The 20,363-nt window shown below is 37.0% G+C and overlaps 1 protein-coding gene across 2 annotated transcripts in view; it reads right to left on the minus strand.

The window, feature by feature from the left end:
• STK38 (serine/threonine kinase 38) overlaps positions 1–20,363 on the minus strand; it is a 37,625-nt gene that overhangs the window by 11,980 nt on the left and 5,282 nt on the right. For both annotated transcript variants that reach the window (XM_063096976.1, XM_063096977.1), the window contains exons 3-8: positions 13,748–13,799; positions 12,699–12,821; positions 10,895–10,978; positions 6,562–6,685; positions 4,180–4,334; positions 639–741 (exon numbers count right to left, since the gene is read on the minus strand). In XM_063096976.1, the coding sequence (XP_062953046.1) occupies positions 639–741; positions 4,180–4,334; positions 6,562–6,685; positions 10,895–10,978; positions 12,699–12,821; positions 13,748–13,799 (641 nt within the window). The remainder of the gene's footprint in view (positions 1–638; positions 742–4,179; positions 4,335–6,561; positions 6,686–10,894; positions 10,979–12,698; positions 12,822–13,747; positions 13,800–20,363) is intronic.

Genomic DNA, 20,363 nt, shown 5'->3' on the forward strand with positions numbered 1-20,363 from the left:
TTGTAAACAGCACTTTCCAAGTGGATCATGTGGCCAGAAAGGACACAGACAGGCCTTAGTCAGAATAACAGGGAATTCAGTCTCAATCGGAAGCAAAGGTCCAGAAGTGGACCTAAAACATTCAAAATTTCTCAAAATTACTATCAAATTTCCAAGAGTAGCAATTATATATTCAGGGTCTTCTGAATTTATGATACATTATTTGATGTAAGCTTTTCTATGATGAATTGTAATTTTACTACACAGTTTTCAATGATTTAATAGTGCTCAAGTGAAAGTAAAGATAAACTTTCTGCCATGACAGAAAGAAGCACCTAGGATAAATCTAGTCTGGACCTGTTCGAAGGACTTTTTCCTCTACTACTTTTGCTTGCCTGGCCCATAATCATCCCCAGTAACCTTCCCAGTAGAGCTCTTAAAGAAAGCTCTTTTCAACATCTGCCTTAACACATTTGGTAACACTCATCTTTCCTCAGTAGACAATATAAATCACAGGCAAACCTGGGAAAATATTTTTATTCTCTAAGAACTCATGCTGTGAGAATCTCCTACCTGTCCCACATAATTTAGTTACCAGGGAAACAGCTTTTATGGCCCACTTAAGGAGACAAAAATCTAACATCACTGTCAACACTTACTGAAATCACTGGGGAGACTGTGGTTCAGATTCCTATAAAATTCTGTTCTATGTGCTTTTTTCAGTCCTGTGCAAAGGCCAAAGTCAGAAAGTTTCACATGGCCCTGTGGGGAAGAAGAAACAAGGTAATGGATGGATGAACATTCATGGATATAGAACTTCTGCTCCTTCCACTATCCATTACATCTCTACAGCCAAAGTATGCTGCTTTTTTTCCTTTTATTACAGGGAAAAACATGTAATAGCAAATAATTTTTTAAAAAATCACCCCAATTCTTTTAAAACATTTTCATTTTTGCATATTATCTTTGGTTTTGTCCAAATACAGATTTTTAAAACATTGTTGAACCCTCCACAGCACATAGAGACAATTTTACTTCTTCTTTAATGAACTAATCAAATATTCCTTACACCAAGGTCAAGGGTTCAGATCCTATACTAGCTAGCCACCAAAAACAAACAAAAAAAACAAAAAAAAATTCCTCTATTTTCTATACAGTCTTCAAATTTACCATTTTTAATATCTAGATAATATTCAATTGACATAGTTCATCATTGTTTATCTAAACCTCCCCCTAATACTGGATGCTTATTCCATTTTCAATTCTTTGCTCTAAGTACCCTATGACAGAGAGGGTCTGTATTTCCAGCACTATCCATGCATGATACAGAGGATGACCTTAATAAATGGTTGTTAAATGACGGGTAAGTGAACAAGTCTTTGTTCACATAGTTTTTTCTCCTCTTGGGTTATTTAATTGGGATAAATTCCAAGGAGTAAATTATTTCAAAGACAAAGGGAATAACATTATTGCACAGTTCTTGATAAATGTTGCCATACCGTATTCCAACCACAAGTCTCTGACTTGGTAATTCTCATCAAGGAAAACTCATATTTCCTATAAAGCCAGATACCCTGATCAGTGCTTTAATTAGTGTTGACTCATTTAAAACTCTTAAGCCATATATCATAGACTCAAGAGTCATTTTAAATGGCTTGTTGGTGAAAGCCAGAAATCAGCCCACGCTCTTTACCCCCAGACCAGGATTATCTCTCCAAACCTCCCTTATCTCATCTGGAAAATGGGGATAATAATATCTTTCTGGCAGGGATAAGAATTCATGCATGTAAGGTTCCTAACACAGTGCCTGGCACATAACTAGCCCTAAGGAAGTAGTAGGTATTCTTGGGGTGATAAAACCAAAAATAGAAGAGGCAGCCCTGATGCTAAGGGATCTATATTGCTCAAGGTCACACAACTAGAAATAGTGTGTCCAAGGTTAAAGCCCCAATGATTATAATGCATGTGGTCTTTCTGTGATACCATCTTCCTTCAGGACATCCTAAAGTTCTAACATACAAATTTCCCAGGGTACAAAGTTACAGGAGCCTTGCTCAGATGAGTCAGGTTTTATTATATCTTATTAGGTTTGGGGGTGTGTGTGTGTGTGTGTGTGTGTGTGTGTGTGTGGGGTGTGTGTGTGTGTGTGTGTGTGTGTGTGTGTGTGTGTGTGTGTGTGTGTGTGTGTGTGTGTGTGTGTGTGTGTGTGTGTGTGTGTGTGTGTGTGTGTGTGTGTGTGTGTGTGTGTGTGTGTGTGTGTGTGTGTGTGTGTGTGTGTGTACAGCAAGGTAAACTGCCAAATAAGAACAGCTCTGAGCCTACTAACTTGGTATCTTTTCTTCACATTTGCAAATAACTTGTTCTATAAGCAAAGAAACAAAGTTTAATTATACTTCTCATGACTACATGTTTTACCTAGACACCTCTAAGAAAGGAGCATGTCATAAAGAGCAATGCCTGGAAAAAACGCTATTCAAGCCCGGACTTTCAGGGAATTCTATAGCTATTCTGGGTATACAGCAGAAACTTAAATCTTCTGCAACTTCACTACTACAATCTACGTGTCCCAACGCTTTACTACAAGTCTGAGCTAGCATATTGCAGAGGACAACTCTGCACCTAACAGGATCCCCCACTTCTCTTCAGCTAGATTGAGTCCCCAAGTTCTAGGCCTTCAATATGTTTGCTGGACCTGAACGAAGACTACGGGGGGGCAACTAAGCCAGCACTAAGGTACCTGTGTACAGGCCCAGGGCATCTGAATCCAAAACCACACAAGGTATGGCCAGTGCTTTATTAAAATATATCTGAACTTAATGACATAGGAAAATAACCTTATATAACATTAACAATTTTAAAGCAGAATACCAAGCTATTAACTTTTAGAATGCTAACTTTATATAAATAATTGACACAAACAGAAAGGTACAGAAGCCATTATAACAAAATAGTGCCTATCTTTCAGTGATAAGGTTATAGGTAATTTTTCTTCATTATAACTGTCTGTATTGTCAAGTTTTCTACTACGTATATGCATTATTCTTATAATGAAGAAAAAAGCTATTAACCAAAAGAAATTATCTGACAAGTCTCCTGCCCTCTTGAAACACAAAGATAAAGATTTTCAAAGAAGGATAAAAAAACTCCAGGCTTTTCAAAGATAGCAAGAAAACTATCAAAAGACGGCAAGGAAGAAAAATATCCTTAGGATTTTAATTTACTTTTCTTCTTATAAGAATAATTCAGTCAAGACAACAATTCTGCATAACGGAACAAAACATTCCACAATTTTAGAGGTGGAAGGGCCTTTTGAGTTTCTCTAGATCAATATATTCACTTTACAGATAAGAACAGTGAGGTCCAGATGGTGAAGAGGTTTGCCAAGGGTTATACAGCAATTTAGTTAGCAGTACAGGGATTCTCTTTTAATTTGCTGTGAGTTTAGGAACTAAGCAACTAAGCCTATTTGCGTGTGTAAAGATAAATATAAACAGGCCACTACAGAGGGTGAGCAGGACTATTCTTTAAGCAGACGGCATATAATTTGGAACCTGGACTTTGTGACAGGATTTGGTTGTTGTTATTTTTGCCTTACTTCCTGGTTTGTGGCTGGGTTCCTCATTAACTAATGAGGTTACCCAATAGAGGAGTCTGGACAGGTGATGCATTAGTAGTATAGTTGGATTAAAGGCTAAGAGAAGATGATTATCTGGCTTTATTACAAAATAACCCTCTAAAACAATTTTGCTCTTCATCATTTTCAAGAATGTCTTTTAAGAAGAATGTTCAATCAAATTATAGAATCATAAGCCTTTCTGAGAAACAAAGTGACAGCAAACATACCCATGTGAAAAAAAAAAAAAAGGCAGGCTGGTTAGCTCAGTCAGAGCGCAGCTTTATAATACCAAGGTCACAGGTTCAGATCCCCATACAGACCAGCTGCCAAAAAAACTCCAAAACAAACAAACAAAAAAGAGGGCTGGCCAGTTAGCTCACTTTGGAGAACGTGATGCTGGTAGCACCAAGATCACGGGTTTGGATCCCCAGACCAGCCAGCTGCCAAAAAATAAAAGAAAGAAAAATATACACAGTATGTCATAGCTCCCCTACTGTGATTACTACAAGTGATGCAGGTATTAAAGAATAGGCAGCTTAGATCAGTAAATACACACTGTTCATGATACTACCCCCCATGGATACCTTGCTGTCCAGGAGAAGGTTGTCTGGTTTGATGTCTCTATGGATGAATCCAAGTTGGTGAATGGAGTCTATAGCTAATACTGTTTCCGCTATATAAAACTGCGTCTCCTCTTCTGTCAGAGTGTCTTTTTTCATCAACAAGGTCATCATGTCACCTGGAAACAAGAAGATACAAAGCCACCACACACACATACGCACACGCACACACACAAAAACAACATATAAGTACCAGTTTCCAGATATGTCTTCCCTATCTGCCAACATAAGGCAGCTAAACAGACCTCTGCTGAGTTTGAGATTGACCCATATTGCCAATATAGGGGGAAATGGTAAGTAGTCATTTCTAATACTTAAAAGGTAAAAATCACAGCCACAGAGAGCAAAGCATTTTCGCATCTAAGCTAGCTGATGTTGACCACTAAGCTATGATCTCCATTTTACTTTTGAGAGAAAAAGAAAATCTCTCCCATTTTGCTTAGGATAATTTTTTGGACTGGGGAAAAAAAAGCTACTTTACTTTTTCACTTTGCACAATTATCTGCAAACTTCTCTATATCTAGAACCAAACTGCACTTCCACATAGGTTGTACTGCTGTTGTTACAGACTGAAATGCCAAACAAAAATGTAAATACTTGGGGAGGCTGAAAACAAGCCTTCCAACTTCTAGTCACAAAACACTAGAACACAAACAAATAAAAGGTGGGACTTAGGTAGCAAAACATTAGTCAACAAAAGCTAAAAATGAACTGAAAATGCTATATTCTGGCATGTGTAATAACTGCCTCTCAGAAGTGCACATTGAACACCTCTCAAGATCACTTTGGTTTTTTTCTCTAGTTTTATTATATATTTAAGTGTACCGCAGTACCCTCTATGTACCTTTTAAAACATAATATGGGTATTTTAGCAGTTAAAAAGTAACCTCTTCAGTTTTCTGCAAAGTCAAAATTTAATTATTTCTGCTTAATACCAGCAACATAAAATGGCAGAAATAAGATTCAGATCCTAACTCAACAGTTATGCAAAAGCAAAGAAAATATGTATAAGTACTTTAAAGCTAAGAGAAACAGGAAAGATTCAGTTTAGACCTCATATAAAGTCACTTATATTAGAACACAGGTAAAAGAAAAAGAAACCTCTGATGTTGATAAAGCAACATGCTGCTTTTTGAATTTCGTTTCATTTTTAACTTTTTTATATTCTTGGAGAAAAGTAGATCTTTTTTCCCTCAGGCAAAAATTAAACTATTTATTAAATGCTCATTTTTGGCCCAAGACTTGAAAAATATGATTCTTTAATCATTCCTGGTAGCCATTCAATCTGGAAGTGCACCAGAGACATGGGGGCAGTGCACTCAGGCTGACTCTAAGGGAGCTGTGTGGCCTTTGCTCTGTGGCCCAGGAGAGCAGCCAATGGCCTCACCTGTGCGAGCTTGCCCAGATGATCAGAGAGCTCAGGCCAGATGGTCTATGGCTCTGCAGGCCAGCTCCACCGAGTGCAAAAGGCAGGGTCCAGGAGACATGAGAAGCTATGGAAGATGGTGCAGGTAAGGCTTGAGGAGACACATGTCAAGGAGCTGGTGACCAAGCTGGCTCTTACATTAGAAGTAGCATCTAAATGTTAAAAAGTTTCTCCTCATTCTACCAGACAGATTCTTTTCTAACCTTGATCAACTAACCTTATTAACTAATAAAAGTACTGATGAACCTAGATCTAAACTAAGGGTTGTCATAAGATCAAAATATTATGCCACAATTATATTTGCTTTGCAAAGAACCAAAAAGGAAAAAGTTTTCTTTTTTTTCCCCCCACCAGAGTTTGCTCAGAGTTATCTGCTCACTGGGAAACAGACAGTATTCCCTAGAACAGATGGAATGGCGACTTTGGAGTTGTCTTAGAAGGTGCACATGCTGAGTTATATAAAACTTGAAATCTGAGAAAAGAGAAATTGATTCTGGCTACTAATATAGGTAATGAAAAATTCAGTCATTTTTAATATAAAACATAGAAAAAGTTGAAGCAAAGAATGTGATAGCTTCAATTTTGTCACTTGGGTAACTTATTATACATGATTCCCATTGACAGGAGAGCAGGCAGAGCCCCTAGTTTATTCCTATATACTTTAAAAAGAAAAAGAAACAAAAGAAATGTCCATCTGAAATCATGAGAATGAATGAAAAGGTTACTTTTATGGCACTAAGACTGCAGAAAGGCACCCCAGCACAAGACAGGTTACTGACCTCCTTTACAGACCTAAAAAAAGATATAGAAAGCAATTTTGTGAGCACAATTAAAAGTAGAAAGGAGGGTTAATTGTTGATGTGTGAGAGAGAAACCACAGAGCAAAAAAGAAAAATGACCTTTCATCGTCAAGTAATTACCTCCAGGCAGGAACTCCATGATTAGGTAGAGGTTTAGCTTATCCTGAAAACTATAGAACATTTTCACAACCCACAAACTGTCTGCCTCCACTAGAATGTCACGCTCCGCACGAATGTGGCCAACCTGGAGGTATACGCATTTGATTAATGACAAGCCTTGCTCTGCTTTATTAGATTGTATATTTGTTTAAACAATTTAAATACTGTTTTGAGTATTTAATTGTGATGATGCAAAAGATCTAATTTCTGCTTAGGCAAACCTACTAACTCAAAATTGACAACATTTGACTTGAAGGTATTCAGTGATGAAAACTTGAGTGATGAAAGGCTTTAAAAATGTCAAAGTGAATGGCTTCAATGCAAACAGCAACTTTAATAGTGCTAGAAAATTGAACCTCTGATTAGTTAAAATTACCATTCCTTTGTATATGTTTTTGTTCTAATAATATTTTATGGTAAAAATAAGTCTCCTAGGTGAGACTCTCAACAGGTCATACCTCAGGTCTGCAATGAAATCTGCAATGAGAGTGCCCTGGTTGACAATTCTAGAATACTATGATGATGCCACAGCATTTAGTTCACTGCTGTGTACACAGTATTTGCTCAATCAATTCTTATGGAATTGAAATATAAGAACACCTAAGAAAAATTATAGATTCAAATTAATGACATTTCTACTTTTCAACTTTTACTGAAATATCTAGCTAAGGAGACAAAGTTGCAGGAGGTTTGGGAGAACTGGCAGAATTACTTTTTTGAAATAATGCTTCACTGTCAAATTTACCTTATTTACTTTAAGTATATAATAGTAATCAAACCATTGCTGCACATTATCAAATCACCTTCCCTCTTTTTTAAGTATCACAAGATCCAAGGTTGGGTTGAATCAGGTCTACATTCCTTGAATAGAGGTTTTGGCCTTAACATGCACTATAGGTCTTGAGTTTTTAGAATATGTTCCGAGGTAAAAGATGTATCAAGGTTCTCAAACTGCCACTTCTGCTGAGAAATTCAGCCCAAGGTTGTTGTTTTGTTTGATACAACATTCTGTATGCTCGTTTGTTTTACTGGAATATCTTCAACAAGACCAGGCAGTCTTCCATTACTTTTCCATTTGGACACAGATGCCACCCTTCTCTCCAGCCTTACATATAACCTGTTTCATTGTTCCATACTAACTCTCAGGGGCCTGGAAGGATTTGAGTTTACATATTTGAGTTTTCAGTCTCTACTAAAAGTCTTTGTTGGGGAATTTTGTAATAGCTTCAATGTTGTAGAAAACTTTCATTTTTACATCTGTACTTAAGGATGGGGAAAATGGACAATAAGGATGATAAAGGAACAGTGCTCTGAAACCAAAGCCAAGTAAAGCATCTGCCTTTATTTAGTTCGCCTTAAAACAGAAGCAAAGCTTTTGGGAAACACTAATGCCACCTGCTGACCTGCAGCCATCGCTATGATCCACTAACTATCAGACACTAAGACTGCAGAAGGCAGCTTTCAGCTGCCTGTTTCCCCTGGCTCCCATTAAGACCCCTACCTCCTGCAGGGAGCCAGAGAAAGGGGAGGCACTATTACCACTTGTCACTCACCTTGGAGGACAGAATGGTGACTGCAACATTTCCTGTTTGTCAAGGGGGAAGCTACAGTCACTGTGAGGACACCTCCCCTTCTCTCCTGTGGCTGAAATGGCAGGTAGGAACCTCAAGCTCTAGAAGTAGAGTCAGGTGAAAGGAGGGAAGGGCCAGAGGTGCAACTCACACCAAAAGGTTCTCTTTCCCCAATTCCATAAATACTTAGTGGGGTGGGTGTGCTGGTTGCTATGCCAGGCACTAAGAAAGCAGAGATAAAAGCCAGTCTTTTGACCCATCTTAACAGTACACTGGCATCACAATTTTAGGTTTTCCTTTTGCACTAGAAGAGAAATATGAGAAACTAGCTAAATGCTGGTGTCTTATCCTTTAAAATTTTCCAGGTAGCAGAAATTTCCACCCTGTGGAGCAGAATAACAACCTGAACTCTCAGTGTATAGCTTTAATTCATACTCAGTTCAGTAAAAGAAAACAAAAAAACAACTTCTTCTGGGTAAAGCACCTATAACTACAAAAAGTCAGGCTCTGAATCTAAACTTTGTCAGCCCTACCCAAAAATGATCACTTGCACTAGTCTATTTCCAACTTTTACCTAGCACAAACCTGCTGCATGCTTCTTCAACATGGCTGACCCAGATAGAGTCTGGCCAGAGACTTTAGCTGGCCAATACTGGGATCAGGGGCCGGCCTGTGGCTCACTCGGGAAAGTGTGATGCTGATAACACCAAGGCCATGGGTTCGAATCCCATATAGGGATGGCCGCTTAGCTCACTGGGTGAGCATGTTGCTGACAACACCAAGTCAAGGGTTAAGATCCCCTTACCAGTCATTTAAAAAAAAAAAATACTGGGATCAAACCTAGGGAGTTGAGTCCATCAGCTAAGGTGAGATAAACAATTAAGTTAATGTACCATTTAATGCATAAGTTAATGCGTTATTTAAAATCCTAATTCTAATAGACATTTTCTTTACATTCATTTAGAAAAATTTTGGAAAGTAATTTTGAAGAAGCACAATACTTGAGTAAAGGTTTTTACTCAATATGTTTGGATCATCCTTTGTTACCATGCTAGACACCTGGTACATGCTACGTAGAATTAATAACTCTGCAAGTCATAAGATATACTTCTCTTTACAATTTTATTCTGACTGATAATTATTTGATAAAGATAGATTTTCAGTCTTGGTTAAAACTATAGGAAATATGTCTTGTAAAAATAAAACTTACTTGTGAAATGCAAATATACTGACTAATCAATATAGAAGCTTTATATTTTCCTTCTCCAGATTAACTGAGGGCTGGCCTCTTAGCTCAGTTGGTTAGAGCACAGCCTTGTAACACCAAGGTCACAGGTTGAGATCTCTGAACCAGCCAGCCACCAAAAAAAATTTTTTTTTAATTAACTGAAACTCTTTCGGTGCCTACACACCCATACTACACACTACTTTTTAGATAATACATAAATACAGCTACTGTGCATTTTGAATAAAGCTGGTGTTAGCATAAAGTATAGTGTCTAAAGATTTACTGCCTGGGTATTTGACACTCTCAACCAAAATTCCTGGGAGTCTAAAGCTTTTGGGTAAAATGAAAGAGAAAATAAAAATTCCAAATTTTGAGGTGGCACATAAATGAAAGCAGAGAAGACTCAGTAATTACTCTTCCTCTCAAGAGGCAGAACAGATTGGATGTAGAGCCAGTCTTCATCCTTGCTCTTAGGTCTATGTGGGCAGCTCTCCTTGCCACTGGACTCATCTCCACTCCTGTAACTTCAGATCTTTTACAGGATATTTGCAGCCTTCATCCACTGCAATCTGTCCATAAGCAACCAGCTAAATTAAACTAGATTTATAGAAAGTCTGCATTCTTTTTAAAATATACTGTCCAATATTTAAAACCTTATTTATTTTGCAAAAAATACTTACACATCTTATATATATATATATATATATATATATATTTTGACCGGTAAGGGGATTGTAATCCCTGGCTCAGTGTTTTCTGCACCACGCTCAGCCAGTGAGCACACCGGCCACCCCTATATAGGATCCAAACCCGCGGCCTCAGCGCTACCAGCACTGCACTCTCCCGAGTGAGCCACGGGGTCGGCCCCTTACACATCTTATAAACCTATTTTGCAAAGTCGGTTTAATTTTTAGAAAGTGTTCTTAACCATTAAAGGAGAATTTGCATTGCTCTGCAATTTGCATTATATTTTTCAAATTCATTCAGAAACTGTAAGACTGGTCTCTCTCAGGTAGTAATGAGCTACCGAGAAGAACCAACTTTGGTTTAGGTGTACAGAATGAAGCATATTAAAACACATTTTAGATTGTGAATCCCAAATTTTAATTCCTAGTCTCCAGTTCCAAGGTATATGCACCTTTTCTATTTCTCAGCATTTGGTAAAAAACAAACTGCCATGCTAAGTATAACTTCAAATAAAGGCTCTCAGGACAAGGACATCTTGTGATCAACTGGGAGACACAAATAATAGCTGCTTCTCTAACAGGTTTTCAACTTTTAAAAGACTGCACATAACCCACAGGCATTATTTGTACTTTCAAATATGTAATTGCTTCTTTGTGGGGGAGAAAAGATATTATTATAAGTCTAATCATACATGACAAAACTAAAGAAAACTGTAATAAAAATACACATTTCAATTAAGGAAAAAGAATGGTTTTAGAAGACAAAAATTAATAAGCTGCCTAAAAGCACTGCTACAATTGTGCTTTACCTGCTCTTTTTCAAGCATATCTGCTTTACGGAGTATTTTCATTGCATATACGTGCCCTGTATCTTTCTTCTGAACAAGCCGCACCTAAAAAGTTATAAAAAAAATGCCAAGTCAAAAGTCCACACTGACAAGCTAATGCCTTCATGTAATTTGGGAACTAAGTATTATAACTTTAATATAAGCAACTAGTAGTAACAAAGCAGAAGAAAATGCTTTTTTAATGTTCCAAATGAAAAAGAAAAGAAAAAGAAAAATTTTTTGAAAAAAAAAGTCCCAGATACATCTTCAAATATCTCTACATCTCAACAGTTTTGGCTCCCTACTTAACAGAACAATCTAATTTAAAAAGTTCAGTTTCAAACTTAATCACTCATTAAACCCCTGGCATATGTCATACAGTCAGCTCAGAAAACCTAAATAAATGATTACAACAACGTTTAAAACAAAAGTAAAAGCTCATGCATAGGAAAAACGTCTGGGAAAAAAAACCTAAAATGTGTAATTAGCGCAATGAGGTTTTATGCAGTTTTCCTTTCTCTTTTATATTTTCCAATGTTTTACAAGAGAACACATAATTTTATGATGAAAAGAAAATTAATGGTCTACAAACCAATAGAAAAACTTGTTGGCAAGTTCCCACACATCCTTCCCTCCTCTTCCAAGATAAGTGTGTTTTCTTCTCCCCATACCTTTTTCAGTTTTTCCTAAATGTGTCCCATATCCTTACCTCACAGAACGAAAGACTTTTTATTTATTTATTTATTTTATTTATTTATTTATTTATTTTTGTCGTTTTTTCGTGACCGGCACTCAGCCAGTGAGTGCACCGGTCAGTCCTATATAGGATCCGAACCCGCGGCAGGAGCGTCGCCGCACTGCCAGCGCAGCACTCTACCAAGTGCGCCACGGGCTCGGCCCCAGAAAGACTTTTTAGAGGTGGTACTATACCTTCCCCTCTTTCAAGAGACCAAAAGGGATTCTAACTACTGAGGGATCAATTTTATCTTTTACCTGTGCCTTTGAATATTACTCACATTTCCCTTGGGTAATGGTTTTTAATAATATGCTGCTCCTTCTATACAAAGATAATGCAACTACTGTATCAGTAGATGGTCCACTTTAGGTGTTTTCCACTAACGGGAATCATCTTGCATGGGATAATTCAAACTCTCCCCAATAGGCTGCTCTTGTAACCAGGCAGGATTCATCTGCAAGAACAGCTGGAGCAAAGCTGAAAATGTTTTCAGCTCTCTACAACTACCTATATATAACTCCTTTCTCTAAACTCTGTCTCCTAGGGCCATCTTTTCAGAGCTGTACCAATCTGGTAGGAAGAAAGAAAGGGTGAAAATACGCCGTTAGTTTGCTTCTGTAGAGGCAGTGTGCTACTGGGAAAAGCAAGAGCTTTAGAGTCAGAAAGACTTGAGCCCAACTTCTGGTCCCAGTGCTCAATGACTGTGTGACATTGGGACATTATATATGCCTTCAGAGTCTTAATTTCATCATCTATAAAACAGATTATTGTCATGATTATAGGAGAGAAGCACTCAGTAAATAATACTGAAACAAACAAAAATCTGGCAGTGGGAAGGGGAAGAAAAAGAGGACAGACAGAGCAGCTAGCATGTGGGGATGGCATGCCTGACTTACCTAACCCCATACATTTCAGTTATATAGCAATCATAAGTTCATGGCATGTTAGAAGCTTCAAAGTTCTACGGTATTTTTGATAAGTAGCTGTGGGTCTTTTTTGCCCCCCACCCCCACTCCCGCTGTGTGCCCAATCAGTAGCTGTGGTTTTTACCTCACCAAATGCTCCTCTGCCTATTACTTTTAAGGACTCAAAATCTTCCAATCCAAGCCTCGTTCTCTTCAAACGAAGAAACTCTGTTTCCTTCCGAGCATGTGCTGATCTCCTGAGTCGTTTCTAGTGTTTAAGTAAGAGAGGTAAAGGAAGGGGAGGAGTTGATATTCTGAAATTCTGCAACAAAGTCATATTTGTGATTTGCCCATATGGAAAGCAGGGTCATCCTAGACTAGGCATAATCTCTTCACACATGAAAGCACCATAGAAGTATCCTTAAGAGGTTATTTTTCCCTTCCCTGGCCTTTAGATGAAACAACCAAGCCATACTGAACAAATGGTTGGGTGCCTCCTCTGAGAACTCTTACTGACCTATTTCAGCAGTGCACTATTCTAACATTTCTAATGAAGAGGGGATAAACAATCAATATTTCCCTTTAAACTATTTTATATAAAATAAAAGTGTCTTTTCTATTTCCCTCTTGGCGTTTTTACACACTGCAGTTCATTGTATGCTCTAACTTTAATTATTTCTATACATATTGGGTATTTTTCACCACTGTCCTGATGATTCATTCCTATTTTTGAAGGTACTTCCAGTGCCATTTCAGCTCTTTGCACAGTCCATTGTTAACTATATGTTCTCCTACCACATCTGTGGACAGTGGGTGAAAGGGTCAATTTGAGATGAATATTTTGCCTTGATTTCTGAAATCTGCCCCACTTTTACAGAGCCTTTTCAGTGAATTCTGTAAGAATGCTATAACTTGCTCTTTTAAATTTTAATTTGATTTCATCCCTTCTTGTTCTCGCAATTATAAATCTAATTAATTTTTTATGACTATGCCTAGAGATGTCTTCCTCTCCTGGGTACTTAATAATTAACTTTTCCCTCTACAGGAATACTCAAATCTAGAAGCATGGCACCACTAAAGTTCTTCTGTTACTGAGCCGAAACCCTTCCCCTGTACACTAAGGCTAACAACTTGCTGGACAAGATACAACCTGCCATGCTGGATTCCAAGAAAAAAATCTCCAATATTAATTACCTCTTCATCTTTTAGGCCTTCTTCTTCCATCACTTTTTCTAACTTCTTCTGTCTAAAAAAAAACAAACAAAGACATACGAAATAACATTTGCATGATAACTTTCTGAAAATTCTATACAAACGTTATTGGTTTTGGAAAAACGACAAAAACAGGCAAATCTCAAAATGTCTCATTCAAACCAAAAAAAATTATAGTTACTAAGACAAGTGAAAAGATTACCATCCTCTGTTAGGTCTACATTTTGAAAAAGATTGTACAAAATGTTAATACAAAAAAGAATCTTGTTTCCCCATGAAATATTCTCTCCTCTCTCTCTCTCTCTTTTGCAGTTATTTCCTCCTTACCAAACAACAGCTGGTATTTGATAACCTCTTATATCAGGGTGTTTCTCTCCCTTTCTCTGACTGAAAGCTACTTCCTTTATTTTCACATCTTCCTCCTCCTCCCTATCACAAGCAAAGAGTAATACACACAAAAAAGGTAAATGCAGAATTTGGAAAATCAAGGGGGGAAAAATGATCAGAAAAGGGGATTGGCACCACTATCAAAACTTAAAGACTCCAAATCCTTGGGAGTACTGAACTTTAGTTTAGAAACTACATCCAGTGTTTTTGATCTACAGTCTCATCCTAATTGGATAAAACTAGAAGAAACAAGTAAAACTTCCTTGCAACAATTCCACAGAGCAAACAGGCTGGAATGTCTCCTCTACCACTTATCAGCATTCCAGATAAACAGGCAATATAAGCAAGGTAGAGAAGAATAAAATTGTGGGGTACACTGAAGCAACAGCATGTAGCCTAGTGTGGCTGACTCACAAAGCACTTCAAGTACCACACTAAGAAGGTTGGATCTTATTCTGTAGACAACAGAGAGCTAAGAGAGGCTTGCATGCAAAGAAATGATGTGATGAGATTTCTATTTTAGAATAGTAACTAGCATTAAAGAGGATCTAATAGACTGGCAGGGAAAGCAACTGAGAAAAACCTGAGGCCAAATGAAAGCTATTGTAATGACTCAGTTGTACAGTAAAGATCTTGAAAGTCGGGCTGGAAAACTAGAATGAAGTAAGTGGAACTATTGCAAAGATGACCAACTGGCAATAGAAATCAAGGGAAAGTCTTAGAATTTCTTGTCTAGGGAGATTACGATGCCACTAACCAAGATAGGAAACACAGAGGAACATGGAAAGAAAATGAGTTTCATTTTGGGCAATGAACATTTATTGCAATAACAGTATTTAGTTAAATGACTATTTTATTAAAAATTATATTACAAAACCACAGGATCAAATGAAAAATAAGAATTTGAGTCCAAATTCTCAGGAAGTAAAAAGATCTACTCTGATCCTGATGTAAAGAAAAAAGCATCTACATGGCTCCCAGGCTCCTCAATTTTCTCTCCTAGTTCCCAGAATATTTTGGAATATATATCTATGTATGCATATGTATTGGAGGGAGAAGGCTGTACTGCTGGTAGTTTCAGGAGTGTAAATTAATTCCATTTCAGAGGTAAGATGGCTGAAGTAGGGAACAGTAAAAAGAGTAAAAGCATAACACATCGGTAAAAGCCATAAGAACTCAACTTTTTGAGCCTTGAGTATCAAATACCATCATACCTCCTAACTATACTTTTTTGCATGACCACCCCAGACTGGGCTACACATCCAATGCACTATCCACTGTATCACAGAAAAAGCTCCTTCTGATTATATTTTAAATCTAAATACAAACTGAGAGGTTTTCTACAGCTTAACTGCAAGTGTAATCAAATTTGTTCCAGTAGAACACCTGCCTGAGAGTAAAGTTATCCAAATTAACTTTTTCTGATTGAAAACAATTAGATTATTTCATTAGAGAAAGTATCCAAAAAAAGTCTATCATGATAATGACTTATTGGGACCAGGTGTACAAAGACCCTGAGGACATCAAAAATAGCAAGCACAGCCCGAAATAACGCTTAAAAGTGACATTCTCTGTCAGATGATACCAAGGAATTACTGTTAACTTGAATAGACTCATGATGGCACTGCTGGGTTGAGGTTAGGTATGGCTTCTAATGCAAAAGTGGCCTGGTCTCTCTCCCTGGGTTCTGGTTTCAAACACTAGAGTTGGGAGGAAAAGTGGCTGCACCAGAGTTAGCTAACCTGGTGCCGCCACCACACGGCATGCCTTTAGAGGGACCCACTTCTCTTTTCAGTATGAACAACTTTAAACATAGACATAGGTAGAAAGAATAATCCAATGTAACCCCCTCCCCATATATTTACCCCGCAGATCCAATAATGGTTAAAACTTTGCCATATTTGCTTGATCTATCCCATTGTATATTTTTTGCTATTTTTAAAAAATTAAATTCCAAACATCTGTCATTTCAATCCTGTATACTCCAGTATGCTTCTCCAAAAACACGGTCATCTTCTTGCATAATCAAAATGCCACCATGTAAATAAAACCGTACATCACATTGTTCCTGGAGAATGTGATATATATCAATGATGAACCATAGGGCAGCACCACCAGAGTAAATGCCAGCTGACTATTATCACATAAAACAGTACTCACATTTGCTTTATAATTACAACAACAAAAGCTTTGATTTCAAGAGTGGTTGTATTTGAAAATAACTACCCCAACGGTTTTGTTGTTGTTGTTGTTGTTTTTAACCCCCACCCCAAAAAGGTTTCACATACCTAAAGACATACTGTGCAAATTTTTTTTTTTTTTTTAAAGATGACCGGTAAGACGATCTTAACCCTTGACTTGGTGTTCTCAGCACCACATTCAGCCAGTGAGCTAACTGGCCATCCCTATATAGGATCCGAACCCGTGGCCTTGGTGTTATCAGCACCACACTCTCCCAAGTGAGCCACGGGCCAGCCCCATACTGTGCAAATTTATCTTTGAATTCCCCATGATCCTAACTAACAAAGGGCACTGAGCAGGCACTTGTTTTCGCCAGTGAACAGCAGCTAGCCACCACCAAGTATAAAATATTTAGCTATTCCACACACAAAATTGCATATTTAAGGTCAAATCACATATCCTATGTAAATTATAATTCACACCCTCATGAAGAACAGAGTTGTAAAAATCCTTATCAAAATATTAGCATACCAAATCCAACAACATAGAAAGAAGATGATACACTGTGACTGTGACCAAGAGGGTTTTACACCAAAAATGGAAGGTTAGTTTAACATTCAAAAATCAGTCCATGTAATTCACCATATTAAAAGAATAAAGGAAACAAAACAAAAACAAACAAACAAGCAAAAAGTAACGGAGAAAAAATACGATTACTTCAAAGACAGAGAAAAACATTTGACAAAATTCAACACCCACTCATGTTAAAAACTCTTAGCCAAATGGGAATATCAGGAAACCTCTTCAACCCAGAAAGGACATCTTTCTGAAGCCTATAGCTAACTCATAACTAATAGTGAAATAGTGAGCTCATTACCCCTAAAATCAAGAATAAAACAAAGATGTCCACTCCCACCACTTCTATTCAACATTGTACTGGACATCCCAGCCAGTGCAATAATGTAAGAAAAAGAAAGAAAAGATGAATAGACTAAAAAAGAAGTAAAACTGTCTATATTTGAATATGACGTGACTGTTTACATAGAAAGCCCTAAGGAATCTACTAAAAAAAACAAAACTAGAATAAGTAAACAAGCAAATTGCAGAATACAAGATCAATATTCAAAGTCCGGTTATATTTCTATATACTAGCAGCAAACAACTAGACAATGAAATTCTAAATATCCACTTACAATGGCATCAGAAAAAAAAAAAAGTACTAGGAATAGAAGAACAAAAGACGTGTAAGACTTCCACACTAAAACTTCAAAAAACTGAGAAAAATTAAAGACCTAAAAAATAGAGAGATACCAGTTCATGGATTAGAAGGTTCAATATCATTAAGATGTCAATTCTCCCCAAATTGATTCAATATAATTCCAGTCATAATTCCATTCGTCTTTTCTATAGAAATTGACAAGATGACTCTAAAATTTATATGGAATTGCAAAGAATCTGGCAATCATGAGAAAAATTAAAACTACCTGATTTCAAAACTTACTATAAAGCTTCAGTAACCCAAAACTGTGATACTGGCATAAGAACAGACAAACAGATCAATGGAACAGAACAGACAGCTCAGAAATACATTCTCACTTATATGGTCATATACGTGACTTTTCAAGAAAAGTGCCAAAGCAATCTCATGGGGAAAAAATCTATTCAATAAATGGTGCTAAAGTAGCTGGATATCTATAAGGAAATAAACAAATCTCAACCTCCAACCTCATACCACACACACTTATTAATTCAAAATGAATCATATGGGCCAGCCTGTGGCTCACTCGGGAGAGTGTGGTGCTGATAACACCAAGGCCCCGGGTTTGGATCCCATATAGGGATGGCCGGTTAGCTCACTGGGTGAGCGTGGTGCTGACAACACAAGTCAAGGGTTAAGATCCCCTTACCGGTCATCTTTAAAAAAAAAAAAAAAAAAAAAGAATCATAGAAATAGAACTAAATGTAAAAACTAAATCTATAAAACTTCAAGAAAAAAACAGGAGAATATCTTTATGAGTTGGGGGTATGCAAAAGTTTATTTTAGAGAAGTCACAGAATACAATAACCATAAAAGAAAAAAATGCCAAATTTTATTTCATTAAAATTTAAAACATCGTTTTGTCTAATGACATTGTTAAGAAAATGAACAGGAAAGTCACAGACTGGGAGAAATGGTTTACAAAATATATATATGACAAAGGACTGGTATCTAAGATATACAAAAAAACTCCTGCAATTCAATAATAAAAAGACAACTCAATTTTTTAAAATGGTCAAAAAATTTAAACAAATACTTCACAAAGAAAGATACACAAATGGCCAAAAAGCACATGAAAAATGTTCAACATCATTAATCATCAAGGAAATGCAAATTAAAATCACAGTGAGATATCATTAAGCATCACCAGAATAGCTAAGGTTAAAATATTTACAACACAAATGTTAGCAAAAATGCAAAGCAGGGCCGGCCCCGTGGTGAACTCGGGCGACTGCGGCGCTTGGGAGCGCAGCGGCGTTCCTGCCGCGGGTTTGGATCCTATATAGGGATGGCCGGTGCACTCACTGGCTGAGCGCGGTGCGGATGACACCAAACCAAGGGTTGTGATCCCCTTACCGGTCACAAAAAAGACAAAAAAAAAAAAAAAAAAAATGCAAAGCAACTGAAATTCTCATATATCATCAGTAATATTTTGAAAAAAGGTCTAGCCATTTCTTATAAAACTAAACATACACCTATGTATGTTCATGATCCAGCAATTCCACTCCTAGGTATTTACCTGAGAACTGAAAACATATGTTTACAAAAAGATTCATACATAAATGTTCATAGAAGATTATTCAAAACAGCCAAAAACTAAGAGTTGAGATGCTTACCAACAGGAGAATGAATAAACAAACTAAGGTACAGTCAGAAAACAGAATGGCACTAAAAAGAACAAACTATTGATACACACAGGAACACTGATGAACCTCAAAAACATGCTGAATGAAAGATGTCTTACTCAAATGAGTACTTACTATATTATTCCATTTACATGTTCCACTTGTATGGAATAGGCAAGACTAATCTATGGTAGAAACAAAATCACAACAGTGATTGCCTGAGTGATTGAAGGAGCAAGAGGCATGAAAGAACTTTCTGGGAGGATGGTAATGTTTTGTCTTGATAGGCGTTGTGCAGGTATATACATCTATCAAAACTCATCAGATGGTACCCTTCAACTTATGCACTTCATTGTATGTAAATTTTACATCCCCCCAAAATATATGTATATAAACATAAATATTGAACTCTAGTTAATGTTATACAAGCAGAAATATTCAGAAGTAAAGTATACCGATGTCTGCAACATACTTTGAAGTCTGACAAAAAATTAAGATGGATCAATGAATGGATAAAGGGATGGATAGATGGAATGTGATAAAACAAATACAATAATTGGTAATTACAGACTCTAGACGATGTGTATACATGTATTCACTGTAGAATTCTTTCAATTTTTCTGTACTTTACTTCTGAATACTTTCATAATAAAATGTTGGGAAAAATTTTTTAAATTATGACTTACTACCTGGACAGTATATACCAGAACAGTATAATGAAAGCTGCTACTAATACCATTAACTAAGCGATTACTTTGTGTATAGCAGTATGGTGGGTTATATCTAATCCCCACAGCAATCCTACAAGGCAAAGTAGTATTGTCCCCATTTTCCTGATGGGGGAACTGACATAAAGAAAGACTAAAGAACTTGTTCTGGCCTTATACAGCTGCTAAATGGTACAAGCAGGATTCTAAACCCAGGTCTGACTCCAAAGGAGCTGCTCTGTCCATTACATCACACTGCCTTAACTCCAAGGATCTGGCCTAATTATTTCTTTATACTGCAATAGAATTTTGTGTTATCAGCTAGTAGAAATAATTGGGTTAATGGCAGGGACTTGGAAATCCGTTACACTATCAATCCACTATAACGTGATAGGCTATAAAATGGCTGCTGCTATTCTTGTCTCCTTTCAACAATATTG

Source organism: Cynocephalus volans, chromosome 5 (genome assembly GCF_027409185.1).
Source record: "Cynocephalus volans isolate mCynVol1 chromosome 5, mCynVol1.pri, whole genome shotgun sequence".
NCBI lineage: Eukaryota > Metazoa > Chordata > Mammalia > Dermoptera > Cynocephalidae > Cynocephalus > Cynocephalus volans.